This window comes from Macrosteles quadrilineatus, unplaced genomic scaffold (assembly GCF_028750875.1).
Source record: "Macrosteles quadrilineatus isolate MER2022 unplaced genomic scaffold, UCM_ALF_1.0 Scaffold_4__1_contigs__length_99947679, whole genome shotgun sequence".
NCBI classification, from domain to species: Eukaryota; Metazoa; Arthropoda; class Insecta; order Hemiptera; family Cicadellidae; genus Macrosteles; species Macrosteles quadrilineatus.
In genome coordinates, this window is record NW_026542597.1 from 40529637 (window position 1) to 40543874 (window position 14238).

The following is a 14238-nucleotide window of genomic DNA, read 5'->3' on the forward strand; positions in this document are numbered from 1 at the left end:
TCTTTGAATCTATTTACAATGGAGTTTTTACAACTGATCCTCCGTTATTTTCCATTATTCTTGTACAAAATTTAATGTAGAACACGAAAATGACATTATCTACTCAAATCCATTTACAGGTAATTGAGAAATCGCTGTATTAAGTTTAAAAGCACGGTTGTTTTTCAAAAACATAAAATAATTTTTTGGGACGCTAATTTTGAGACTTGGAACATTTGATATGCATCATCACACTTCATTTACTTTGTACTTACATCAAAAAAAATTTTGTCACACTGAGTACAAATCACCCTGTATATAATAATATACAAAGAAATCCATAAATAATAAATTTTATTATCGTCATAGCAAATGATCGTAAAGTGATTGGGGGTTAAAATCTCGTTATACTTAGGAAATTCAATGTCGTAAGTCCATATCTTAGTATTTTTTTACTGTACCTCAGTTAAATACTCGTTTAGAAACACAACAAAAGTTTATGTTTTTTTACTTGCTATCAAATTATTTTAATCAATTGCTTCAAGAGTTACTAACACAGTTGTGAAACCTAGCAAATTCGTTTGACTTAACCTTCAACTTAGTGGAGACATTACTGGTCTGTGATCAAGTGCTACCTTGTGGTCCTTTATGGAAGGTATATTAGCATACCATCTTGGAATAATGCTTTGGATATTGTTACTATTGGATCATGTAAATTTAATATTTTACTGTAAGTAGCTTAATGTAAAATCTGGCAAGTACATCTGTAAGTAAAAAAGAGATGTTTCATGTCGATTGTTGCTGTACTCTTCCTTATTATATGTCCCATTCTTCAGCGAATAGCTGTATTGTTTAAGGAGATACCTTGAAGGCTATGCTAATTTACAACACTCAGTATGTTAATGGTGGTGTGCTTTTCCATGGATTTTTTATCGTTTCCTCGGCATCATTCAGCGGATATCTGTGATATTGTGTTATTTTACAACATTACGTCTGGTTGTTCTCAGGTATGAAGTGTTGCGTGGTGCTAGCTGCCGCTGTTCTGTCCCTCGCCATGTCATGGGGCTCCGCCATGCCTCCGCCACCTCAGTGCACCCCCGGCCTCATCGAGGAGATCCCCCTGAGGATGAGGAAGGTCTGCGCCGCACTCTCCACCATCTACGAACTATCTAACGCCATGGAGTCCTATCTAGACGATAAAGGAGGAGTTTATAACCAAAGTAAGTCTCAAGATTGTTTTTTAATAATGAAATGATGTATTAATTTACCACAAGTATGCTATTTTGTTTATTTTTTATTTGCTTATAATAATAAATGTGTTTTCGGTCTTTTTTACATTGAATTTGCCCGTACTCATGATATTCCGGCCTGTACTTGGATACAGGTACGTGGTATCAAGAAAATGCAAAAGATGAGAGTGTGAGGATGAAACTGATACATTTTAGGTGGTAGCACCAGTGCTTGAACCCAAAACATCACTGTCGTGGGTTTGTAATTTCATTACCGGTGCAACTAAAATAACAGTTACCGGCTACTATCAATTTGTATTATTTTACCTGAGAGATAGAATAACTTGTAATACTTCAAGTCGGAGTTTACAGAAAACACTCGTCCTAAGTTCATACTCGATACAATTGGTGCAGCGAGTTCTTCAAATAAACCTGTTTGATCTAAAACGATAAAGTTTATATTGGAAAAGTTTAAGGACATTTAGAGCATTGTTTACAACTCATTTAGAACCAATCGAGAAAAAATTGTGTTAAGTATTTTTGTAATTCCAAATCGGTTCAAACACGTTTTTTGATTAGTTAAAATCTCCAAAACCCAACTGTAAATTATGTAATTATGTTTAATCTTTTCTTTTACTTACCAACTGTTCAAAAACAAATGTTCATAAGAAAATCTCGAACCAAACTTTTGCATGACTAACTCAAACTATATTCATAACGATAGGACAAATAACAGTACTGTAAGTTCTCTCACTAAAGTCAACTAACAATTTATTCAATTCGATATCCATTCTAGAACCAATTCACAAAGATGGCAAGACTAGAGTATAAGTACACAAAATTACTCTGCTTGTCTAAGTAAACTTTTCTGGAATAAATATTTTGGTTTAAAAAACCTCCGGAGTACTTAAAGTTTTTATACTTTAGTGTTTTAAGTTTTTATCGTTAATTTTTTATCTTCGTAATAAAAACAAATGCTAAAGACTAAAGACAAATGCTTGGCTTTTAAACCTTGAAAATTAAATCTGATATGGAAATGATCAAGGCTATAATACTCGTATATTGATGATAAATAATTCTGAATGGAATCCCCTCAATCAAAAACGCTTGTGTAACCTATAACTAATAACAAAAGTCAAATTAATTACCTTACCAATAGCAAGATCATAGACAAATATAATAAATATTTATTCTATTTATCTATGGTAAGATCTAAGATGTGGAAAAGATTAAATAGTCTGGACTTTTACCAACCAACTGATTACTAAAAGTGTGAACATAAAACATGAGTCGGGTGTGAGAAGACTAGACAAAGTGGTTAGTGAGAGCCTCTCCCTAGGGACTTCTCCTCACTCTACCCTTATCTTCGCACATTATCTTTCTCTGCTCCTCCTATCTCTCTTATTTTCTATTCACTGCGTCTCTTTCATTTTTGTCTCTCTCCCAATCTTATTTTTGGCTCTGTCCATTTCTGTTTTAATCTGTTTGTTGTCCATCCCCTCGTAGTTGTCAACTTCTTCTCCCTCCTAAACCTTATCTCTCTCCCTCCTCTTATGTTATCCTTCTCACTTTTTACTTGGTCTGCTCCCACATTTTCCTGCTACTTCTTTAAAACATACTCCTCCATATTGAGAGGCATTTTATCCATATCGAAAATAAACTGCCAATGGGTATGCCATTGGAATAATTTTTTCGTCACTCAATCTTTGCGTTTCACGACACATTCCAATGTTAAAATGATATGCATAGAAATTCATCATCAACACTTCTTGTACTTGCTCATAATATAAGCAATTCTTTACGCATTGCTGTTCTTGATCATGATGTCAAAAGTAAAGAAAATGATTACTGATTAATTTTGTATGAATAAAATAATTGAACCTTAGATCAACTATCATGTGTCATATTACCCCATTAAAAGTCGATGGAAAGATAATTTGCTGAATCTAATTACTACAGAATTGTGTTTTGAAACACAGTGATATTCCAGTTTATACTCCAATCAAATGAAATGAAATGTCTGATTCTTTTGTATTTATATAAATCACCCTTTGGCGTTGTTTGGTTTGAACATATACTAATAAGTGAGTTATTTAGGTTAAATGTTTCATAACTTTAATGCGTTTATGTTTGACTATTATCAGCGACTTTACTTCTATTTAATTATAATAGGCCTAAATATATTTACTAGAATAATATAGCATAAGCATTCTTATTTGAATGAATCCCACTGCAGCAAATCTATAATTTCCAGTTTTTTTACATCATCAAATAAAAAGAAAATTACAGCTAAAAATGATTAAGACAGTGGTTATTAAAAGTAATTTTTAACTATCAAAAACATTTAACGACAATGTTGTGTTATACTCTTATATTATAAATTTTTATGAGTTGTGGTGAACTTTGGCAACTGTTCACAAATATAATTTAATAACTAGTAATTTTGTAACAAGGATATTCCTGCAATACGTTGAATATATATCTTAAACTGGTGCTGGTGCGAAAGGCAGCGTACAAATCACATGCCATAACTTAGGCATTAGAGATCCATTCATATGTGAAGATAGTACAATGCATCTGTTACAACTGATTAGACATTGTAACTGTTACATATTGAACTGTTGTAACGCATGTTTGGAATACGCTGTCGGTTGCATTGTTTACTAACGTACAGCCAACGTGGGCCCCGGATTTGCAAAGAACACGGTAACATACATTTCAGAGCTATTTTGGATTTATTCAAGTAATACTTTACAGTATTATTAAATACTTTACAGCTGATGCACTTTTCAGATTAGTTTCCCATTTGCATTACAAGACGCACATTGGTATAGCCCATACAGGTGCACTGAGTATCCTGTGTGTTTTGAATACATGTATATCTTACTGTCTGTTATACGACCCTAGGTGAAGCATATACTGTAGAATAGCTTTAGAAATGTATAACTTGACAAATCCAGCACGTATCCTAACCATAATCCCAAGTCGCGCGACGCGAGTCACGAAAACCGAACAGCGCTTCAACCCATTTTATAGGTAAATTTAGGTCGCAGCTAGGAAAAGGGCATATAGCTTAAAAGTATTATTTGAGAAAACCCCCTCCAAAGATAAACTAAAGATATATTATAAATTTTAGTGAATTTCCTGTGATGTCCCTATGCTTATGTACTTTCGTTATAAGTGACCATGACATTTTGTGAGGAAAAAACCTAGAACTTACTAAAGAATCTGTATAAAAAGTGCTTCATATGCACTTCTTCTAGGGGAGGAATTTTTACATACTCCATCCTTCTATAGAAAAGGGACCTATAAATCTTATACTTATAATACTTAAGATTTTATAGGGAGTACATTTTATAGTAATAATTATGCATACATGGATCTACTGTATTTCTAACAACAAAAAGATTACGTTCAAATCTGCGTAAATCAGGCCTTAACCATCAAAAACAATCGGGACAGTTTTAATTTTTCTCCTAAAGCATTGGTATTTGAGCTTTTTGCTACATTCTCTAATCTAACTTTGTAGGTATTGGATGTTTATATTTATTCTCAGTACACATTGAGCCAAGCAATATATATCCTTATCGTGAATCTTTTAGAAATGTATTCAGTTAATGTCCACGATACTTATCTAAATATTACTGAAGCGTATTCAGTTCGTAAAGATACATAATTATAAGAGGTAGTAAACCTAATGAAATCGATCAATTATCCATTAAAAAGTTACTATACAAATAACGCGGCAAATTGCACACGGGTTTTATTTTACAGTTCAATACAAAAGAAGGAAATTCCTGCTAAACTAAACTACAATCTAACGATTCAATCAAATCTGATAACTAATCAAGAAACACTTAATTAAGAGAAGAACAAGAGGACAAGTCCAAACAATGACTGGACACCAATGACCACCATTCGGTAATTATCAAAATGTAACTGTAAACACTTTAATTTTCCCTTATACAATTTTTAAACAAACATTTATGCTGGGATTGAATTTGTCAAGACTAATCATTGTAAATTTGTTTATGAAATATACAGTATGTTTAAAACAATGAAAATACACTGAGGTATTCAAATCATATTTCCAGAATTGTTTAACAAATGTTAAATATATCTTAACATTATCTGTGTAAAATATCTTATCGACCACAAGTCTTTAATTAAGGTCTTACACTGGTCATAGCACAGGCTATTTTGAGTAATGTTATTGCTACACAACGTAAATCCGATTAAGAGTAATTTTTAAGCAAGTTTATACTAGTATCTGCAGTTTCTTAACGATTAAGTATCATTGAAATTCGAAGCAGACTATTTATAGGTACATAATTATATGTAGGTCATAAATGTTCATTCCCTTTCTGATGCACTAAGTAGCTCACAACAGTAGCTAAAACAAATGTTTGCCTGTTATGTACATATTTTAGGTATACTTTTTTTATAAATAAAAGTAATTATGAAGTGTTGTGATCCTTAACTACCTAAGGCTTGAGGATACTATGAAAAAAGAAGCTTCATAGGCTAAAACGATACCATGTTCATAGGCCCTCTAGTGAAGGAATTTTGCACATTTTTCATCCTTCTATAGAAAAAGGGTTCATGAACCCATGTTACAAGCTGTGTTAAATACGAGAATGTCTGTCTTGGTAAGGAGACAACATTCATGTAACACTGTCGCAGAGTTTCCGGACATCCTGTATAAAATTACAGCCGTCAACTCAGATATACTGCCTGGAATATCCTTTGCTGTCAACTCAATTGTCAACCACGACGATGATTCAAGAACGACCTTTACACAAAATTACGTAAAGGGAAATTCGTTGAGTGGCGTAGAGTTGGTTATTCTAATAAAGAAAATGAAAGAGCAGGGTTTTAATAGCGCAACAAATATTATTTTTCTTGCAAATCCATACTAGGATTTTTAGAGTATTTGTAAACAAATTAAGATATTTAACATGGTGAACCGATACTACGTCCACAAGTAGACTTTTCTAGAGTAATCCATGAAGTTGACTTAATGTGTGGTTCGTGTTTTGTTGCGTTTGTATGTAGTGACACCGACCAAATACGTTTATCTTGTCTGAAGATAATTCTCCAGTATGCGTACCTATAAGAGAAAGAATTTACCAATATACCATTCGTTACGGTCATGTAAATAAAGAATAAGCGAAGACATGATAATACCTTCGAATTATCTTAAGCCGAACAATATGAGTGATAAATTTGAAGAGGGTGCTTTCGTTGTTAAAATGCATTTTAATTAAGAGCCTTATTTTAAGATCCAAGTAAATAATTAAATTATTCGTGTTACTCATCATTTTGCCTATTATAAGACATTGTAAATGCATCCAATAGTAATTCCTTGTCTAGACCTCATAGTTATGATTCATTCACGAATTGATTATAAATTAACAAGTATTAGCATAATTTTCGCTAGTATTTCTTATAATTTTCAAGAAGGAAATTCATTTTCCATAATATTAATGTGTTCAAATACACATTAATATTACTTTGATATACTTTATACTTTAATATACTTTGATATACTTTAATATACTTTGAAGGAAATTCATTTTCCATAATATTAATGTGTTCAAATACACATTAATATTATGGAAAATGAATTTCCTCGACCTCAAATGGTCGAGTAAACCAAATTTATGGCTAACTACTGTTGATTGACAATCAATAGTACTTCTAGGAAAGTCAAACATATTAATTCCCTAATATTCCTGCTAAATATTTGACGGCCGAGTTTATAAGTAGTTTATAGTGGAAATCGTGTAATATGTTACAAATAGAAATATTTATTGAAAATTTAAGTATATATATATTTAAAGTCTAACCATTTGTGTAAATAATACTATTAAAAAGTGTATGATACACTAAATTATTTGTCATCAAACTTGTTTATTGAGTTTATTAGCGAATTTCCCTATAGGGAAGTAGCTATTACCGTAGGTCTCATGGTAAGACCTAAGCCCGGGACCGATTTACTTTTTCATTTTGATGTCCCCAGAGGCCAAAAACACCATTCGTTCAAATTTTTATATATCTATATATATATATATATATTAATTTAGGTGTTCGCGTAAGGGCTGCTGATATATTAAATATTTAAGTAAATAAGTACAACTGAGCACCCTGTATATTATATTTTATAAAAAGAAGTGACATGTTTCGGACATTAGTCCATTTTCAAACTTCAAAATACGACTTTGCCGTTGCACTTAGCGCTTTGACGGCTTAAACCCCAATAAATGCGTCTCTATATGTAGTATATAATCTATATTTATCATCCATTCTTGTGTCCTATGAAAGTTACGCCAAAATATAAGAATTATATATATGTGTCCATCCGCACGATAACTTGAGTAATTTTTGTCCGATTTTGATAAAATTTGGTTTGAAGGTGTAAGGCGGGATAAACTTGAATGAGTTCGCGAACCAGCATGATCGAACTATGGGAACGGGGGTTTATGGGGGGTTTTATGGGGTAAAAATAGGTTTTTCCCATTTTTGACCCTAAAAACACAAAATTTCGCGATTTCTTTTTAAACCATTTTGTAGAGCTTAAAAAAACAAATAATTTAGTATATTGAAGCATTATTATGCGCCTAATTGTTACGGAGAAAATTCAAAAAAATTGTAATTTTAAAATTCCCATGTTATTGTTATGGAGAATAAGTCAACTGTTGTAGTTTGCTTGTTTATGAACATATTTTGATAAAAGTTGGAAAATACATTAATTTCTTACTAAACCACAGTAACTTTTAATATTCTACATAAAAAAAAACCTTTTTACCCTCCCTGTTGCAGCAAACCTAAGTACTCATTAAACTAATTCTGTTTAAATAGGGAATAAATGTGATATTTTTAAGGAGACATTTTAGTTTAAATCCAATCAGGCAAATGGAAATTCGCTAAGTCTGCAGGTTTGCTGCGGCGGGGGTATTTAATAACGTGTAGGTTAGGGTAATTCTAAAATTCAATCCAATGCTAGAACGATTCACATTATTTTTAGTCTCAGTATATACTTTTCTGACAAAAATAGTCTCAAAATATAAAGTATCAGATTTTTATCGCGACAGAAGTCTCAATTATACTTTACAGCCCCTTTGTCAAGCTATAATGAAATCTCGTTCACGTTAACGGCATTATCAATTTTCTTTAAAGATAATCTTCCGTGCTACTTAACCCATTATGACTAGTTTTCATTATTACTTTGTTTAACTTATTTGTTCTGGTGAAAACAAACACAATAGCATTCCAGAATGTTTTGTTTATAATTTGATTAATAACTTTCCACTGCCCAAGCTCGTATTGTTACCCTCAACAGAGTACACATGTTAATTCGTCTAGATATATTCAAAACTATGTAATATGTTTCACAAAATAATATAAGTTTACTTTTGAAATTTAGTTTTTAGTTTTTACGTCGTAAAGCTTCGTATATGGCATTGTATATTCATTAGGTAATTATCGGTATAAATTAACGGGCTAAATACCTAAGAAAGTATTTTTCTGATTGTGCAGTAGTAGATTTTATTAAATATATTACTGAACATTATGAAATTTAATAAAGGTGTTATATTATATTTTTTAACAAAAAACCCTCATGTATTAAAAAAAACAGGAAGTTTAGTTTTAAACTACATTAGGTGTAGAACAATTTTAAAGAATATTTGTATCTAAAATATAATATTTAATTATCTCCTTGAACTCTTTTCATGTTTGTGAAGGAAAGTTATTTAGTTTCTCTTTGACCAAATCGACCTTTGATGTGTTTTCATACTAAAACGTGTAACCCTGTAATCCATAGGGAAATTACGATGTTACTTTTGTAACCACGTTTTATAAAAAGAAACTAGCTGTTACCCGTCAGCTTTGCCCAACATACTTTTGAGTTTTATTATGAACCAGTTGAAGACTAACATGACCTTTCACATTTTTTTCCGTATAGTAACAGTTATTAAGGATTGAGTCCATTCTTACAATCACCTAAGCTAATTAGACAAATGGGACTGCTGAAGTCAAACTAAGGGAGGACTTCTTCGTTTGAAAAATTAACTGTCTTTCTACCAAGAGCTTCGAACTGCTCTCTCTGGAACAAAATCATGTTTTTACCAAAATAATATTCCTGTTCTATCTCCTTTTACTTATAGTTATACCCTTAAACCAAATTAGACAATAGTACAGTTTAGTTTTCTCATAACTTTATTGAACATTGTTAGATAGGCTATCTTAAAATAGGATTAAGTAACATAAAACTTTAATTTTGTGACGTAATGTTCTCTGATATATTTAAAAACATTTCGTTTTGCTATTAGAAAGATAAATAGATTGAAAAGTTTGTTTTGACAGGAGCAAACATTTAGACATGACATCTATAATAACTCTCATGATTTCATCCCTTTCTTGATCAAAATCTGTTGGGAATCGGGCTAGTAGCATGTTTATTTTAATTTCACACTGTATTAATTTTTTCAACGGAAAATATGACTATTTTACTTTAGGTTGGCTAGTGATAATAACTAGAACTAAAGATAAAGGTTTTGAATAGAAAATTTGCAGTATTTTTTAATGAAGTTACGGGTTTTATTCGGTCTGGCTATTTTGCAATAGGGAGAGCAAAAAAATACAGTGATGCACTCTCTTGTTAAACCTTGTAACTTTGAAATGCTATCGAACATTATAGAACCCTACTTAAGGGTTTATTATTTGAAACAGCTGTCAAAATGCATAGATTCTTTTAAAATATGAATTCATGGGAAATTCCAGAGCCACTGGGACAGAGCTCCAAGGGAGTTCAAGAACGAGAATGGGACAGAAACCTTCCCGGGAGTGTATAGAACAACTTCGCAAAGTGTCATCACGATGGGATGGCCGTTTTGGTAACACACAAAGGACAAATTTCATGACAAACGACAAACAAACATACATTGGATTTATAGATGAATCCAACCAAAGAGAGATTTATCAAACTTTTATTTTGCTCATGGCATTAATTAGGATTACAAATATTTACCAAATAGACTGTTTACCTTTCTGTAGTTCAAATGTTCGTCAGAAAAATGGGACTGACTAGTTTTATTGCTAACGCACAATTGTAAAACCGTACAACACTTCAAAACATGATTAAAGTATCTTGTATACTAAAGAAACTTTTGCAAACTTATGACACCTAGCCTGACCATACTACTGGACCGAACTACACGCGGGTTGTACCAAATGAAAGATATTTTCCTGTAGATGTGCAGAATCCATTTATAAATTAAAATAGGCTCAAAAATAAGAACAAAAAATGAATAAAAAATTTAAAAAAAATAATATGGGCATTATAGGTCGTCATGTTGGTAACGAAATAACAACAAAATATAAACAGAAAATCAAAACAAGTGAATAAATTCCAATCACATATTTTATTTACAGCGTGTGGTGAAAATATAGAAGTTTGCACAATACATACTTTTGGTCAGGTTTTCGACCACGGGGCGAGCTCTCGACGCTCTCGTTACATATAAAACTATACAAAATAAAAACTAAACTATAAATGGATACTTCATAAATTAATTGATTCTATTCGTACAGTACATTGCAGATTGCAACGAAAGGGGGGGGGGAGTTGAAGGAACCATTCTGTTCAGTAGATATTAGATAACAAAAGCCTCGTTAACGTAAACCCATAAGGAGAGGGTCTTCCCGTATTGCTCTAATGCTAAATTTCTTAATAAGGGTATTCCCTTGACTTGACACCCTTCTTGAAATCCCCATAAATCCCTTTGACTTTGCCTTTGCACTTAGCGCTTTGACGGCTTAAACCCCAATAAATGCGTCTCTATATGCAGTATATAATCTATATTTATCATCCATTCTTGTGTCCTATGAAAGTTACACCAAAATATAAGATACAACTGCAAGTGTATTGAATATGCCCAGCAAAATGAACTCTCGGACAAGCATTGTTCATTGTGAAACTGGAGATAATTCCCAAAACCTCCCACACTATTGTACCAACGCTTAGACCGAGAGCTAGATACAAAGTGAGTTGGGATGGAAATTTATCTTGTTTAGGGTTATATTTTGTGGTATCGTATCCGTGTGTGATATCCGGCATATTTCTTGTTGGTAATATTAAAATTTTACAGTTCTTGAGTATCCTAAATGGAATTGAGCACAGTATTTAATTTCAATAATGACAAATTGATCTTGATACCTCCTTGTTCGTTTCAAGATTTGGTATGACAGTAGTTCTGTTCAAATTAAAGCCAAAAATACAATTTTAAATAATTAATGTACCGGTAGTCATATTAGTGTTTTTATAAATCAATATTTATCTTTGATACCAAATTTTATCAAACAGTTGCATGTTTAAGCTTCAGAATTCACAACGGAAAATAGTAAGAGCGTGGTCATTAAGCACATATTACAGTGACCTTTATTTTTGGATCCAATACCCCATCAAAATAACTTTATGACATATATTTCAAATAACAAACTATTAATAAGATCCATAAGAAACATTATCACAGTACAATTTTGTTTCATGAAATATTAGCATTAACTGAGGAAATGTGTGACATAAATGTCCTATTTATTTATTGTTTGGTTGATCAATTCATTTTGCTTTCTGTTTCCTCGGTTATATTTATGCTTTGAGTATTTTGAACATGCGAAAAATGCCAAATAATGTTTTTCTAGTATATCGTCCACCACAGTTGGATACAAGTACAAGATTTGTTTTACTAAGTATTATGATATACCAATGAGTGAGTTTTTAGTTTGTTTTATTATTATGTTGGTTTTTTCTTTCGCTCGTCGTTGTTCAAATGTTGTTTTTTTACAAATGTTCGTATGGATTATTACTTATAACGTTTACAAAGATGTTTAAAACTAAGACCATTGAAAATGAACAGCCTTATGAAAATGGTCACTAAAAAGACCACAAATCATAGTATCGTTCTCATCTTGTAATGGATCCGCTCAGCGAGATGCAATATACACTAGACAAAGCCAATATAAAGCTTGTCAATAAATTACTTTCCGATCTAAATCTTTTGTGTCACTTCTGACCCTGACAACTTTATATACTGTAATTGCTTTCCAAATTTTAGAATAATTTTTGCATAATCTATAATATTAAAACGAAACAGTGTTTTTTTATTTCACGATTCTGAATCAACCACTCGACGGATTTTCATGATTTTTGTGTTGAAAGAAAGATAATTTTGAGAACTGGGGAATGTCGAAGCCATAATTTTAGTTTAGGGTCCCAGTTTATTAGAAATTAAGTTTTAATTTTTAAAAAGTCTAGCAGCCGACGTTAAGATTCTAAACTAGCTTTTGGCATAAAATAATTTGTTTAACATAACAGCTGTAAACATTCAGCTTTTGTGTCACAAATTTGGCATTTGGATAAAAATGTAAAGACATACTTAGGGTTGACTTATTTATACTATGTGTAATGCTAATCATTGTTACGTTCAATTCTTCTGTAAGAGGATGACAGATTAATTAAATATAGATAGTAAAATACTATGATGTTCAAATTATTTTTTAAACCAATCTTTGTAATCTTCGATTTGTTTTAGAGCAATATAATTTGTTTTAACTAACAGCTGGTTTAATATAAACTATGGAACTATGAGGTTATTTTATTTACTCTTATTTTGTCATTGATTATAGGAAATAAGTAAGATTAGTAGAGAATATTAGACGACAGTTTAAAATAGTTTAGACCAAAACTAATTAAACCACAGTACAAATCGAGGCTCTGTACACGAGTCAAAGGATAAATGAAATTTATTTTACTGCTCCACTTTTCAAGGAAAGAATAGAAAAATAACAATGTTTACATGTTTTAATTCTTCATGGTAGCTTTTTGTTTACAATTAATGTTTGTCTGCTTTAACTTTGTTTGGATTAGGCCCGAAAATATTGATGTCATAAAAAGAAGATCAAGAATAATCAGGAATCACGATTCTAAATTACCACCACAACCTCAGCCGGGTTTTATACAAAGATAAACAGATGGATGACATAGATTGAACAGAACGTCAACATTGACCTAGGATACTGCAATTAATTAGACAAACCATCCTTTTATGAAATCGTGTCCAGTTGTGGTTACGTTTGGGGGTGCCTATATCAGCGCCCCTAAACGTGAAAACATCACTTTTATTTCAACTATGAATATATTGTAGTTTAAATTAACTAATATGGGAAATTACGATGTACATTTATTCAATGAGGGTGGGTAATTATCAAGGGTAGAACTGATAACTGTATGGATAATAAACATTGACAATTACGTCATTAGCTTTACTAGCGTGTTTACTTTTTATATTCCTGCTACATGTGACCAGTTCTTTTTTTCAAATGAATGTTATTTGAACCAAACAGCTGTTTCAAAACAAACTGTTATTGTTTTTACTTTTCTTTGTTTACACTTATTTATTTAGCAATTAATGCAGTAAAATTTATGTAAAGGATAGGTGTGACGATTAGTTTTGATGTTACCATTGTTAGGACACCAAAGTTAAATTATGTGTACTGTGAATTTGATTGGATATTATCGTTTTATTTTAGGTCGTTTCTATTCAGACCTACTGGAAATTGTGTATAGTAGTTGTATTGTGGTGATAATAATTATGGAAGAGGCAGGTATGCTTTGGAAGGTGGTATCGTTGACTAGGTCTATACACTTCTCAATTGACTATTACTCTCTCTACTGTAGGCTACTTATAATCAGTGTGCGTCTGTGCAAATCTCATGCGAAAATTTTAGTTTTATTGTAAATTATCGGATTTAAAATGCATATCGTATAGGCCTATGATGGAATAAAAACATATTTGGTCACACAACATTTGTTTACAAGATGATTTTTCACATTAAAACTGCAAGAAACTTTGTATTTATATGTGTAAACTAGCTGATCTGAATTGTACACGGTTTAAGCTGACTACTGAATTCCCGTACGTAGGACGGGCTAACACCTCGTAAGTATATTAATTCAGAAAAGTATTGT

General features: G+C 31.7%; 1 protein-coding gene across 1 annotated transcript in view; it reads left to right on the forward strand.

Annotated features, from left to right (window-relative positions):
* Nucleotides 1-14238, forward strand: part of LOC128993358 (myosuppressin) — a 121373-nt gene that overhangs the window by 84107 nt on the left and 23028 nt on the right. Inside the window, exon 3 of the mRNA XM_054417203.1 lies at nt 987-1199. Coding sequence (XP_054273178.1) covers nt 989-1199 — 211 coding nt within the window. The 5' untranslated portion in view covers nt 987-988. The remainder of the gene's footprint in view (nt 1-986; nt 1200-14238) is intronic.